The sequence below is a fragment of the Choristoneura fumiferana genome, chromosome 12 (genome assembly GCF_025370935.1).
Source record: "Choristoneura fumiferana chromosome 12, NRCan_CFum_1, whole genome shotgun sequence".
Taxonomy (NCBI): domain Eukaryota; kingdom Metazoa; phylum Arthropoda; class Insecta; order Lepidoptera; family Tortricidae; genus Choristoneura; species Choristoneura fumiferana.
The window spans coordinates 12,938,057-12,952,285 of NC_133483.1; the positions used below are offsets into that span (position 1 = coordinate 12,938,057).

At 34.8% G+C, this 14,229-nt stretch overlaps 1 protein-coding gene across 1 annotated transcript; it reads right to left on the minus strand.

Moving 5' to 3' along the window:
• Positions 1-902: 902 nt before the first annotated feature.
• Positions 903-12,211, minus strand: LOC141433383 (GTP-binding protein Di-Ras2). Its single transcript, XM_074095400.1, has 4 exons — positions 11,762-12,211; positions 9,826-9,921; positions 6,724-6,984; positions 903-6,326 (listed from the first exon to the last, which is right to left on the minus strand). Exons 1-4 carry the CDS (start codon positions 11,897-11,899, stop codon positions 6,192-6,194), a joined length of 630 nt encoding a protein of 209 aa, XP_073951501.1. The 5' UTR covers positions 11,900-12,211; the 3' UTR covers positions 903-6,191.
• Positions 12,212-14,229: the final 2,018 nt, after the last annotated feature.

Here is a 14,229-nt window from a genome sequence, read left to right on the forward strand (position 1 = left end):
GTGGTACCGTGGTAGTAAGTATATCAAACTTTCAGGGAAAACTATAACGGCTAAGTTTGCTTGAGAATTATTATTTTGTAGTTTAATAAATAGCAGCCTAAGGTATAAAATATACCTAAACTTGGAAGATTCCGTATAAAATATTTAGAAAAATTTAATTACTTGATTTTTTCGTAATGGCTACGGAACCCTATTTTGGGCGTGTCCAACACGCTCTTGGCCGGTTTTAATAAAAGCATTTTTGCTGGCTGTACTTTTTCTTGAGTTTACTTGCATTGTCGCCAGATTTAGATAAGTGTAACGTGTTAAATTAAAAGTCAATTTGACCACTGGAAATAGGTCCAATTTGCAAGATTTGAGTCGCACGTACATAGGTAGGTATGTACAGTCAGCAACAAAAATATACATACGTTTGAAATGTCAAAAATATGTATAAGACTTTATTGCCTGAACATTATGGTCGTGTAGGTATACATATTTTTTGCACTTTGGGTGTATTGTATTGATATCTGTGTTGCTGACTGTACATACATTGCAAGTTAAATAAAAGCATTTAACCGTAATTTAAGATCATCTTTTTGTATTTTACTTTAACTTATTTTTGTTAGCTCTACAAGAATCCAACGAGGCTTGAATTGAGTTACACTTGTCTCGAACTTTTCGGCTTAAGCCCACCTGTTACCACTGGTAACAAATCAATGGTAACAGGTGGGAATAACCCAACTTTCCAAGTTTAGGGTTAAAATGCGGTGTGCCTAATGCTAATGCACACCCTAAGGCCCAGAAGACGGAATTTCGGAATGACTACGGGATAGAGTAGCTATTCTGAAAATGAGGCAAAACCGCGGATGTCAGCACTAGCTTACTAGGTAGGGGCTACCAACATTCTTGCCAAAATAAGAACACATTATTTATTGTTTCAGTTTTATTTTCTGTATGCCTTAGTTAAGAGGGGTCACAAATTTGATTTCAAAATATAGGAATTTATAATTTATAAGAACTGGAAAAAGTAAAGATTAAATTGAAGGGGTAAAGCAAATCTGTATCCGATTATGTTACTTTCTTACAAACTACATCAGTTTTGGTCAACAAACATTCGCAACCCTATAAATGTAACATTGTAACAAAACAATATAATATGTTATGTATGTATGTACAAACAGGCAGGCCAATACTCCACTCCACTTGCCATATAAAGCTTAATGGATGCAACATTTTTAGTCCTAGCCAAGCATTGTTCGTGAATGATGAGGCGAGTTCTACGTCTAATTTACCACTAGAGTATAATAAATAAGACTAAATACATATGTTATGCAAATGTCAGTTACATTACATCACTTTCTTTAGAACTATCTAATTTTAAACCTTCGGCTCGACTGTTTTCCGAAATAGTAGTTCGAAAAAGGTACATAAAATAATATTATTCGAATATGTAAGTGAGCTGTATATTTTTTTTACATGAAAGATTAGACTGATGTAGTTAAAATGGTAATGCAGATTCAATCGGATCATCTAAATACTTAGATGGAAGCTTAGCAACTACTATAATATTATTGCCATTCAATATTAATTCTGCACCATTTTAAATAGAAGCATTAGTCATTGAAGGTATCTACTGCCCAGGAAAGGTGCATAGAAAGTTTTATATTACAGTGCCAGTTAGAATTCGATAAAATACTTTTTGTATCGGTTGAAAAGAGCGCTGCTGTGCTCTATGAATTATTAAAACCCACCAAAAAGGCAGAATTAAAATAAAAACACGGTGGTATAAAACTAAATAATCAAATCACACTATAGAAAAGTTCATGATATAGGTAAATATCACACAAATAATTTTGCAAAGCAGATACAAAAGAGTCTAAATATTACTTAATGATTGATTTATAGTAACTAAATATGACACCAAGTAAAATTAAAAATATTGTAAACTTACACCAATTAACATCAAACAACTTTGGTCCAACCTATAACAATACAGTATTCAACAACTTTTTAATGCAACTTTATAATTATAATTAAATTGGTTCCTACTAGGTCATGATCATGATCACGTAAATTATTACGAATTGTGATATATACGCAAGGTAAGTAAAATTTTTACTGTCTTACTAGCTGTTGCCTGCGACTCCGTCCGCGTAGAAGTATGAAAAATAGTTTACGTCCTATTCTCAGACCTACCATTCGGTAGCTACAATATACAAAAAAAATCATAAACATCGGTCAAGCCGTTTCGAAGGAATTTGGTCACAAACATTTTTGACCCGAGACTTTTATATATAAGTAGATGGTATTAGGTAAATTTACCTAAATGAGAAGATATCAAAAATCATGAGTTGCATTGCTTCATAAACAAACTACTTAGCTTACGTCAATGTAAGATTTAGTGAAACTTTATCATCATTATATTTATAAAACAAAGAAGACTATAAAAAGAGGGGAGCAACCTGGGGCATAGTTCCCTGGGCGCTCCTTGCATTTCCCCTCTACACTGCGAGGGGAACTTTGGCTTTCGGTTAAAGTGCCTAATATGCGAGTTGAAAATTTATAAGGTTTAAGTTAAATTCTAATTAACAATCTCAATCACTGAGAGCGGCTAAAAAAATTACCATTAGGTGTTAAAGCGCTTTCGCGGCCTTTGAGGAATAAATTAGTACAGTCGAGGAAACTGAATCGCATACCATAGAACCATTTCACGATCAATGAAAGTTTATGTGACGGGCTACTTGGCGCTAGTATCGTTAGATTCGTTTGACACCTTCGACATTTGTCTTGTTTGTGATTGGTTAAATAACTAAATAAGTGAGCATTCGCAGCACGACTAATGTCAAAAGGACCTCTCGATACTAGCGCCATCTCGCGACATTTCGCCAGTTATGAAACCCTCATTTCACGATGATTTCTTTGGCAGATGTATATAATGTTAATATGACACTTGCAGCGAAAAGGTTCCGCTGTTCGCAATTCAGTTTCTTCGACTGTACCACACTTTACATTAGTTTACATGATTCGTCAAAGTGCATGACAATACAAACCAAATCAAAAATACCTATATAAACAATTTCAAGACGTTTTTAGTTTACAATCGATGTATTTCCGCGACAATTTATCATACGTATTCTTGTTTAATCCAATTAGTCAATATTATACTATGATTCGTCAATGTTGGGCACCGGGGACGGCTGATAGGCTACATCTCTAAAAAAATATAATATTCTGTCAGTTACATTAACGAGAAATATTGTCCAATGTATTTTTTTTTATAATCTAACTGACAGACTAATTATATTTTTTGCTTTGGGCTTAAAACCACTAAATTTCATAATACCTTATTCACTAATACCCCTAATTTTCAAATTACCATGGGCTCATAATACCTAAAATGTCAAATTGTGTCATGTACTAAAATGAACGAAATTCATTGACTTTGACTTAAAATCTAAATACCTAAAGATGCACAATTAATTCAAATACAGAATGACAGAAATGACAAAAATTAAAAGAACTCAAACCGAAAACACCTAAAAGGCAAAATGCCTTAATTTTTTTCACGGGTGGTGTGGTGTTTGAGAAATTTGATGTTGATTATTGAGTTTTAGTATAGTTCCTGTTCAACGTACAAATTTAGGTATTTTAACTTTTGGTTGTTTTAAGCGTAATGTTGTTTTGCCATGAAAGTGATTTTGAAGTTTAGGTCTTATGAGACTAAGGTATTTCGAAATTCAGCCATATAAAGATTCCGGTGTTATAAGAAAACAAAATTAGGCATTCTGCAATTTTGGTATTTTGAGATCTGGGAATATTGATAAAAAGGTAAAATGCAATTTACAAGTTATGAGCCCAAAGCTATTTTTTTTACCCAGGACTTTGCACAATTGTAAAAGCGCCGAAAGTAATTCTTATTCGTATTTAACCTCTTCACTGCCACGAAACAAACAAAGTGACACGTACTCTGTACGCCACAGAAAAACCAGCGACAAATCAACTTGATTTTTAATTCCATTGCAGAAGGATTAATTTCGAGCTGAATGTTGGTCATGTATAGATGACCGTGGCGTGTGAGGCATTCCATTGGCTGTCAGGACTGGATGGCTCTGGCGATGAAGAAACCTCTTACGATTACGAAACGATCATACGATTGCAAAACTTCCTCTCACATTGTTATGTAGGTCTTTATGTGTACTTATTAAAACTGGTCGCATTTTTTCCTTAATTGGCCTAAGTAAAGTAAGCATAAATCTGTGGGTAGGTACTTACTTACTAAACTTTACTTAGCTCCATTACACTCTATTTAATATAGATGAGATGACATAATAGGTAGACACTAAATGAGGACAATATCTGCCGCCATGGCCATAATTAATTCCAGGTAATGAAAAATATTCACAAAATTATTCCAATTCCCCTACACTAGCGCCTCTAGCGGCGAATTCATACGCGATAAAAAATAAAAAAAAAACTCCCCTCATTATCTCTCCTCATTAGCCCTCATTATCTTTCCGCTATTCCACACTAGGTGGCAGCACATTGTACGCCATTTTCATTTATAGGCCAGATTTGAGATATTTTCTCTTGTTTACTTTCCTGGAACTAAAAATGTATAAATCGTATATTTAATTCGTTGAGAGCATGTTGAGAGCGTGGGCATAAATAGTTGAAAGGTTTTGTTCTTAGTCTATTTTTCAAACTAACATATTGAAGTTTGATCATATTGTAATGGAATTGATATTTTGTAATGTGGACTAGTTCGATAATATGTTTTGTGAATGATAAGATAAATAAAGTAATTTATTAACTAACGACGGCTACCTTTTGAGATTATGTCTACTAAATTGTTATTTTATACTTCCAGCGCCCGTCATTCAATAGAAGTATTAAAATGCCTATGTATAAAAAGTTGACACAGTTCGTACCGTCGAATAACGAATGTGCTATACATCAAATTTAATCTAGTCTAGATAAATGATTAGAGACGAGACTTGTTAATTACACACTAACCAGCGTCCTATCAAGTTATCATAAATGAGATGCAAAATGCTGATTCTGATTGTTTTAAATGGAAATAAATTTATGAATACTTATGTAGGTGATTTTAACATCACAGAATTTTGTAGAACTAGAAGCATTATATTTGAGGTATTAATTTTAAAGATAGTTTTTTTTTTTGTTTAATTGAGCAGGATAGCGAAATGCAATACAACTGAGTTCTTCAAACTTTGGGCTTATGGACCTTAAAATTTTCATTGCTTTTGCCTTTAAAATGCCTTTTTACGTACAGAATATGTCCACTTGATTAATTAATGAATTCATTCGATACTCAGACACATTTCTAATTCAATTAATCAAGATTCTAATTCCTCCTATGTCATGGCTACGATTTGGCACAGGTAATATTTGCAAAGTGACATATTCTATATTATTAGGAACTCCTGCCTTTTGGTCTAATTTATAATTACATAAATTTATCAGGTAGGAGGCAGGTTCCACGGGTAGCACTTTTTTGCCCTTGCACACTGCCGCCGGCCGGGGTAATATGAAAGATATTTAACTAACGTCATATTATATTAGTAAATGTACAAGATGATTAAATGAACACGTAATTCTTTTTTTTTTCAAATTAATTAAATACAGTACTTAATAGAGATTATAGAATAGAATAAAATAGAGCAGTGGTTGTGTGATGCAGAGAGAATTGTTTAGTAAAATCCAAGAACAAGATCCTTCTCCAAACAGCAGCGCATCGTTGCACAGCTATACTATTTACGATAGACAAAAATTATTATCAGAATACAAAATCGATTAACACTGAGTCCTAGAGACTTCATTTCGTTGTATTTTCACACTAATAATACGGGACACACATCTCTTTTACAATGCTTAATGATTCACGTCAGTCATTACTAAACAAGTTAACTAGTGTAAATATTACTTTATGATCAACAAAACATGCATTCTGATGGCTGTCGAGCTTCATCACAATATTTTATTATTAATAATTATTTTTAAAGGCATAATATTATTAGTAGTAATGTTTTCTTTTTCATTTTCATATTTGTTATTATAATTACTTATGCTAAGTCGTGCGAACTCATCCGAGATATGAATTAATGACTAGAATTAATGTGACTGTATAAATAATTAGGTACTTATTAGATCGGTGGGTCTACTTTTTTATGCAACTGAAGTGGTGCTGCTTACATGACGCGGCACTTTTCTCTCCCGCTCGCGGACCCTTCACCGCCGTCTTTGATTACTTTATCTTTCTTCTTCTTGCCTTTGCCGTCTACTTGAAGGGACACGTTTCTGTTCTTTTCCATGTTTAGCAATTCCTGAAACCCAAATATAATCTTTATTTGCTAAAGAGTAGTTATTCTGACAAAACATCATATTATGCCTAATGAATAATTACCTCACTGTGAATTGTAAACTATACAGTACTTTAGGTTTAGTAACAAGGCTTATGTTATGAGATAAGAATAAAATTAATTAATTACCTGCAGTAAATTTAGTAGTTGATATGATTTCGAAATAAATGAAGTAACTGAGGTATGGAACCCTAAAATCATTTTAAATTATTTTTTCTCCCAATAATTTCCCATAGAAGCAATAAATTGCAATTAATATAATCTTTGATTGCCTCATCGGTGATGTGTGTGAGTGGGCGTCAAAAGAATAACATAGTCTCGTTAAAATTAAAACAGTACCATAGTGATTTATAGAACCGACCTGGAAAAGCTGCGTGACATTGTGATTAGTTTTAGCAGACGTTTCCATAAAGGAGACGCCCCACATCTGCGCCTGCGCCTGTCCTTCGCTGGCCGAGACCTCGCGTATCTCCGGACTTTCGTCGCACTTGTTTGCCGCCAGCATTACCGGGATGTTAGGCAACTCTGCGCCTTTTATCTCTTTTATCGTCTGCCATATCGGCTTCAGTTCCTCCAGTGATTGTCTACTGCTCACGGAATACACTAGTATGAAGGCGTGGCCCTGAAAGGAGTAGGAAACATCTTTAATATAATAATCAACTTAGAAACCCCTGACAGTCATTTCAAAAATTTCTGATTGATTTCATTTTGTTCTGAATTTTAATGAAAAATCCTTGGATAAAAGTAGCATTATGTATGTATATAAATCGATTCAATACTTCAAGAGGTATAATGCTTGGAAACGAACTCCAAGTTTAACTCTTCATTAAATTACTAGCTTATGCCGGCTGTTTCGCCCCCATGGAAGATTAAAACAAAAACAAACTAGTTCCCCATCCTGTGGGAATTTCTTTCGAAAAATCCCTTCTTAGTGCACCTCTACAGTACTTAAGATTTATGCATGCCAAATACAATACTACCTCCAGTGACTTAGGCAGTGCATTGTCTGTCAGTGAGTCACATTACTGTTTTATAGGAAGATGTGTTTAAGGTAGCCTAATGGATGGACCTAACCTATGGCCTATGGCCTCTCAAGCAGAGGGGCGTGAGTTAGAGCCTGGTCTCGCACCTGACTGACTTCGGAATTTATGTGTGGATTATATTTTAAATGTACCACAACCTTTACAGTACAGGATAACATTGTGAGAAAACCTGCACACAGCTAGGAAAAATAAACAATAGCATGTGTGAAGTTACCAATTCATTGTAGGTAGGTAGGTAGGTAGGTATCCCCCCCCCCTCCAACAAACCCGACTATGCTATAATGCTACACTGTGCGGGACTACATTCCCCTGCCAGCTCAATACACTGGTAGCTAAAATTGACATTTCTTTAGTTATTTTGTGTATGTTACTAACCCCTTCTTAAGTGTATTTACTAATATCCTACTAATATTATAAATGCGAAAGTTTGTGAGTGAGTGAGTGAGTGAGTGAGTGAGTATGTTTGTTACTCTTTCACGCTGAAACGGCTGGTCGGATTTGGATGAAATTTGGCGAAAAGTTAGTTTATAACCTGGATTAAAACATAGGATACTTTTTATCCCGGTGTTCCCACGGGATAGGGATAAAATCTCGAAATAACAACCTCTGGGCTTAGAGTCATGAAATTTGGTATGTAGGTAGTTGGACGTCTGGAATAATAGATCGGTGACTTTTTGACCCGATATTCCCACGGGATACCTAGGGATAAAATCTTGAAATAACAACCGCAGGGCTAAGAGCCATGAAATTTAGTATGTAGGTAGCTGGGCCTCTGGAATAACACATAGGCTACTTTTTATCCCGATATTCCCCCGGGATAGGGATAAAATCTTGAAATAATAACCGCTGAGCTTAGAGTCATGAAATTTGGTTTGTAGGTAGCTGGACGTCTGGAATAACACGTAAGGGACTTTTTGACTCGATATTCCCACGGGATATTTAGGGATAAAATCTCGAAATAACAACCACTGGGTTTAGAGCCATGAAATTTAATATGTAGGTAGCTGGACCTCTGGAATAACACATAGGCTAATTTTTATCCCGATATTCCCTCGGGATAGGGATAAAATCTTGAAATAATAACCGCTGGGCTTAGAGTCATGAAATTTAGTATGTCGGTAACTGGACGTCTGAAATAATACGTAAGGGACTTTTTGACTCGATATTCCCACGGGATACCTAGGGATAAAATCTCGAAATAACAACCACTGGGTTTAGAGCCATGAATTTTAGTACGTAGGTAGCTGGACCTCTGGAATAACACATAGGCTATTTTTATCCCGATATTCCCACAGGATAGGGATAAAATCTTGAAATACTAACCGCTGGGCTTAGAGTCATGAAATTTGGTATGTAGGTAGCTAGACGTCTGGAATAACACATAGGCTATTTTTATCCCGATATTCCCACAGGATACCTAGGGATAAAATCTCGAAATAACAACCACTGCGCTAGAGCCATGAAATATGGTATGTAGGTAGCTGGACCTCTGGAATAACACATAATCTATTTTTTACCCCGATATTCCTACGGGATAGGGATAAAGTCTTGAAATATTAACCGCTGAGCTTAGAGTCATGAAATTTGGTATATAGGAAGCTGGATGTCTAGAAAAACTCATGGACGACTTTTTGACCCGATATTACCACGGGATACCTAGGAATAAAATGTCGAAATAACAACCGCTAGGCTAAGAGGCATGAAATTTGGATGTAGGTAGCCGTATGTCTGGAATAACACATAAGTACGCTACTTTTTATCCCGATATTCCCACGGTATAGTTTTGTAACTAAGGGACCCCATACATCCCTGTATTATTATTATTATTATTATTTCGTATTTTTTTCTTTAATTGTATACTGTAGTTTTTAAGTATTTTATTTGTAATTATTTTATTTAGAAAAAATGACTTTCTGCCAAGTTTCTTGCGACGCATTCTTCTTGGCAATGATGGTCTTTCCGAAAGCGCTGGTAGTATAAAAAATGACGTGTAAAAGTGCCCATTGCGGCCTATTTACTAAGTAAATGATTTGAATTTGAATTTGGATAGGGAAAAATTTTGAAACTTCAGCACTGGGTTTAGAGTCTTGAATTTTGTACAGTTATTCACAACACAACCTCAACCACGATATAAATATTGGAAATTTCCAGGGGAATTTTGTAAAATCCCGAAAATTTCAATTGCAGCTACCACACCGAATAGTTTACGCGTGCGAAGCCGCGGGTAAAAGCTAGTATATATATATGTGACAATCTGTAGCAAAAGGGTCCTTATGACTAATATTACATGTATGTGTCTTTGTTACATGAAATAAATGATTTGAATTGAATTTCTCCAGAAAACATTCAAAGTAACATGTACCTATTGAAAGTAGTTTAGTGTTTAGTTTTATGTATTTTAAAAACCTTTTTAAACATACCTTGCTGATAGACAATCTCTGCATGGCTGGAAACTGATGAGATCCTGTTGTGTCTGTTATTTGAAGAGTGCATATGGTCTTGTTACTACTTATCACCTAGAACAGAAATTACCATAAATACTTATAAAAAAAATACACACTAATAAAAAATGGAATGTTCCTAGTGCCACAAACAAGACAATTTTTTTCTATTGTTACAATGGAATGTGTTAATAACAACTAACTAACAAATATTTAAGCTAGTAAATAATTTGATATATTTTTGTGACCCAATTGAACAAAATTATAAACTTGAGCAATGTTGTGAAGGACAGAAATGCTATGCCATTACTTATGGCTATAGAATTGCTTGCCAAATGGTGAAGGCCTTTGGCAATATCTCAAGAGACACAAGGTCAGCTCAGCCAATGAATACCCATGTAGAAGTAGAACCACAGAATAAGTAATAGGACAAGTAGTTGAACTAGATTCAATAATAAGCCTGATGATATAATGACACACATTTAGCTAATTAGGTATTTTAATAATATTTTAAAAACAGTGTTTTTGATAATTTACCATCCCTGTTTAAAAATAACAGTTCCTAACAGTATTGCGTTTAAAACTTTCTGAGGAAGCAAGATCATAAAAATAAGCAACATAACATAACACAAAACAAAAAAAACTCACCTTAATAATACAATGGCACATGAACATGAACATTTGAAGGAAAAAATAAAATAGTAAACATATGTAAAACATTTATTATTGAATCAATACATCACAAGCAACACAAAATAATATACATACCAAGAAAAATCAAAGCAAATCAATTTTGTACTCATAGGTGTACAGAGGAATCATTTTATTTGTGACCCTGTATAGAAAATTTTCTGAATAATTACTACAATATTGTCTTTGGCAGACACTATAATTTAATAACTTTTCTGAAGTAACCTTGCAACTATTTGCAGAGTCGCTAGTTTATTGGTCACCCAAAATCAGTTACAGAGTAGCATATTTGAAGGTTTTATTTTGCAATACTACAACTGCTATCCGGGTGCAATGATCCAAAGTAGGTCTTGGCCTCCAACACAATCATATTTAGTTCTAGACCTGTGTAAACTAAGACCTGATTCAATCAATTAATGCAACATATTACATGAAAAGATTTCATTGAGTTAAAATTCAAATACAAATACAAATAACTTAATTTCGCTTGAAATATGGTACAAGAGGTGTTAATTAAAAGACAATATTGGTTCACATACAATTGGTTCATTATTTAACTTAGTTGAGTGCTAGGCATAGGGAGATGAGATTGGGCATGTCTACTTTTACTTTTGCTTGGTCCCCATGCCTCACAGAAATGGGGAAACAAATGAAACTATAAAATGGGGCTTTTTTGTTCTCCATGAATATAATACTTATGCTAGGTCTCATATGTAAATATTATATGTTGTGTAAGCAAACAATTTATCTTGAATGTTACTAATGGAGGCACAATGGAGGACACCTTATGGTGCAATATATTGGGTATACATTGTATATTTTGTCAGTTTACACTATAGCATAATTCGTGTCTCTCAGTTGGTCATAAATAATAATAACATAAGTAACCAACTTGTAATATTATGAACCTCTATTTCTATAAGTAATAAAGAAATTTTACAAATTAACAATTATTAATGATGCATAATGTTCAAAAGGTTAAAAAAGAACAGTATTAACCTTTACAGTACACCTTTAATTAAAAACAAACTACTATTTATAATTATTCAAAAAAAAAAATGTAGCAACAAAATAAATGAACAATATCAATGGGTACATAGATTAATGAACAGAAGTAGCCGAAAAATAATCCAATTCAACAGTTGTTTACTAAACAATGGCCTACTTAGCGCACAAATATTGATTATACAGTAATTTTGTTCTATTTTAAGATAATCTGTCTTACTTGTCTATATGTGTCCTCAATCGTTGGTATGTATGATTCTCTGAATGTGCCTTTCACAAACCGCAGAACGAGGGAACTCTTTCCTACACCACCCGCACCAAATACTACAACACGATAATCATTACTTTGCTCCGGCATAACTTATTATTGTAAATAACGATAAGCTATCCTGCATAAAATCAATTCAACGTACGATACAAAAATTATATTTTTAGGAAGAACCAACTCGTTTTAAAGCATTGTAACGTTGCGAATACGGTTTTCCGTAATTAAAGTTCTAATAAAAGCACCAATATAAATTTCTCCTTCCCGAATAAGAATGACAACACATTTTTACGATTTGTATTTTTAAAAAATGCCAGAGCCTACAACGCCCTATGCCCTATTCTGATTCTGAATTGCATGCAGGCGGGTGACACTCTTTCCCGGCCCGGATAACACCGACATGGAAATACCGGTTCTGTTTTTTGTGCCTACGCCCATAGAAACTGACAGGAGCTTCTATGGGCGTCTACACAAAAAACAGGGTCGGTATTTCCATGTCAATATTATCCGGGCCGGGAAAGAGTGTCACCCACCCCATGCAGGCAGCAAGCAAAGAGAGAGAAGACACTTCGCAACTATAGCCCGCGGCCCGCGCCAAACTTCTAGCTCTCTCTGAAGTTGCAGCGCGCAGGTGTACAGTCAGTAACATTTTAATATAATCCTACTAATATTATAAATGGGAAAGTTTGTATGTTTGGATATATGTTACTGTATATAATAATAATTTAAGTGTATTAATTATTTTCAATAAGTGATTGACAACTTATAACTGATAATAAGTAAATAACTATCATATTTCAATAGGCTTACTTATAAATATTTTTAAACCTAAAAATTAAGCAGGATAAATTACACACGGAAGAAAACATTAATCCGTGATTAATAAGAACAATAAATAAATCAATAAAGAAAAACGGTAAAAACGGTATTATGTCTCGGCATTTTAACAGTTTTTCAATAAATAAATAAATATACAGCTTCTAAAAATATCGCCGAAATGTAAGCACTTGTGCAAGTATTTCGAATAAAAAACATTTTCACACAGTAATACATAATCTGTGAAAATTTCAAGTGTCTACCTTTTACGGCTTAAGAGATAAAGCCCTGTGACAGACGGACAGACAGACAGCGGAGTCTCAGTAATAGGGTCCTGTTGTCACCCTTTGGGTACGGAACCCTAAAAACAAAACAGTAGGTAGGCACTCCCAAAGTAATAACAATAAGTAATAACAAAAATCAACTACTTAAAACAGTAACGTAACTATGAACAATAACAAAAATCGAAACTCGCGACGCGAACAAATAAAATATACTCGCGGCTACTGTACTTTCCACTGCTGCAGGGCTACTACGAAACTCAAAGTTCGAGTCATATCGTCCCTCTCGCTCTCGTATTAAATAGTATAAGTGTCAGAGGGACCGCACGACACGAACTTCGAGTTTTGTGGTAGCCCTGCTGTACCAAGCGTGTGTTGCGTAGAAGCACTCGGCGCACACCGATGCTATCTAACTAGCGGAGCGCAACGCAGTGTTGCCAGATCGGATTTTTGAAAATCCGTAGGCGTAGCAAAAGAAATCCGTAGAAATCCATATTTTGCCGCTGTAAAAATCCGTTGATCTACGGATTTTTTAAACAGCAGGGCTACTACGAAACTCGAAACTCGAAGTTCGTGTCGTGCGGTCACTCTGGCACTTATACCATTTAATACGAGAGCGAGAGGGACGGTACGATACGAACTTTGAATTTCGAGTTTCGTAGTAGTCCTGCAGGTTTATTTGGCAGTTTCGAACCTTACAATGTTGTTAGTAAAGAAATGTCGAACAAATGAACTTTTCCACGATTTATTAGTATTAAGTATTAACTGTCTGCCTACTCAAAATCATGACTTTCTAACCAACACACAATAGCCTTGGCCTTGCTTGCATTGCGTCATTCATTCGACAATTTTGACATAAATGTACGTCTCCGTTCGACCGTTCCATTTTACTTACTTTTGCCACTTAACTCGACTGTCAAGTATCAAGTCAACTCAACTTGAATTGATCACTATGAAGGCTGCGTCAGCTGCGTGGCTGCGTGTACCGAAACGCGGAACTTAAAAATAATCTATATTTTTTTTAAGGAATTGCGTTTTATGATACGTAGATAAGCAACACTCAGTTTTTTTACGCAACACGTTTTGATGAAAATTGGGTGATCTTAAATTCCTTAGATTCAGCAACAATTTCCGTAGATCCGGGAACTAGGCCTAAAATCCGTAGATCTAGGGAAAAATCCGTAGATCTGGCATCACTGACGAACGCAACACACACACTATTACAACAAACCTCGTACGTTACGTAGCCATCAATAAAAAAAAAACTATTACCAACCAAAGACTATTACAAAGCAGTGACGTTTACAAATGTTGCCGTTTTATTTA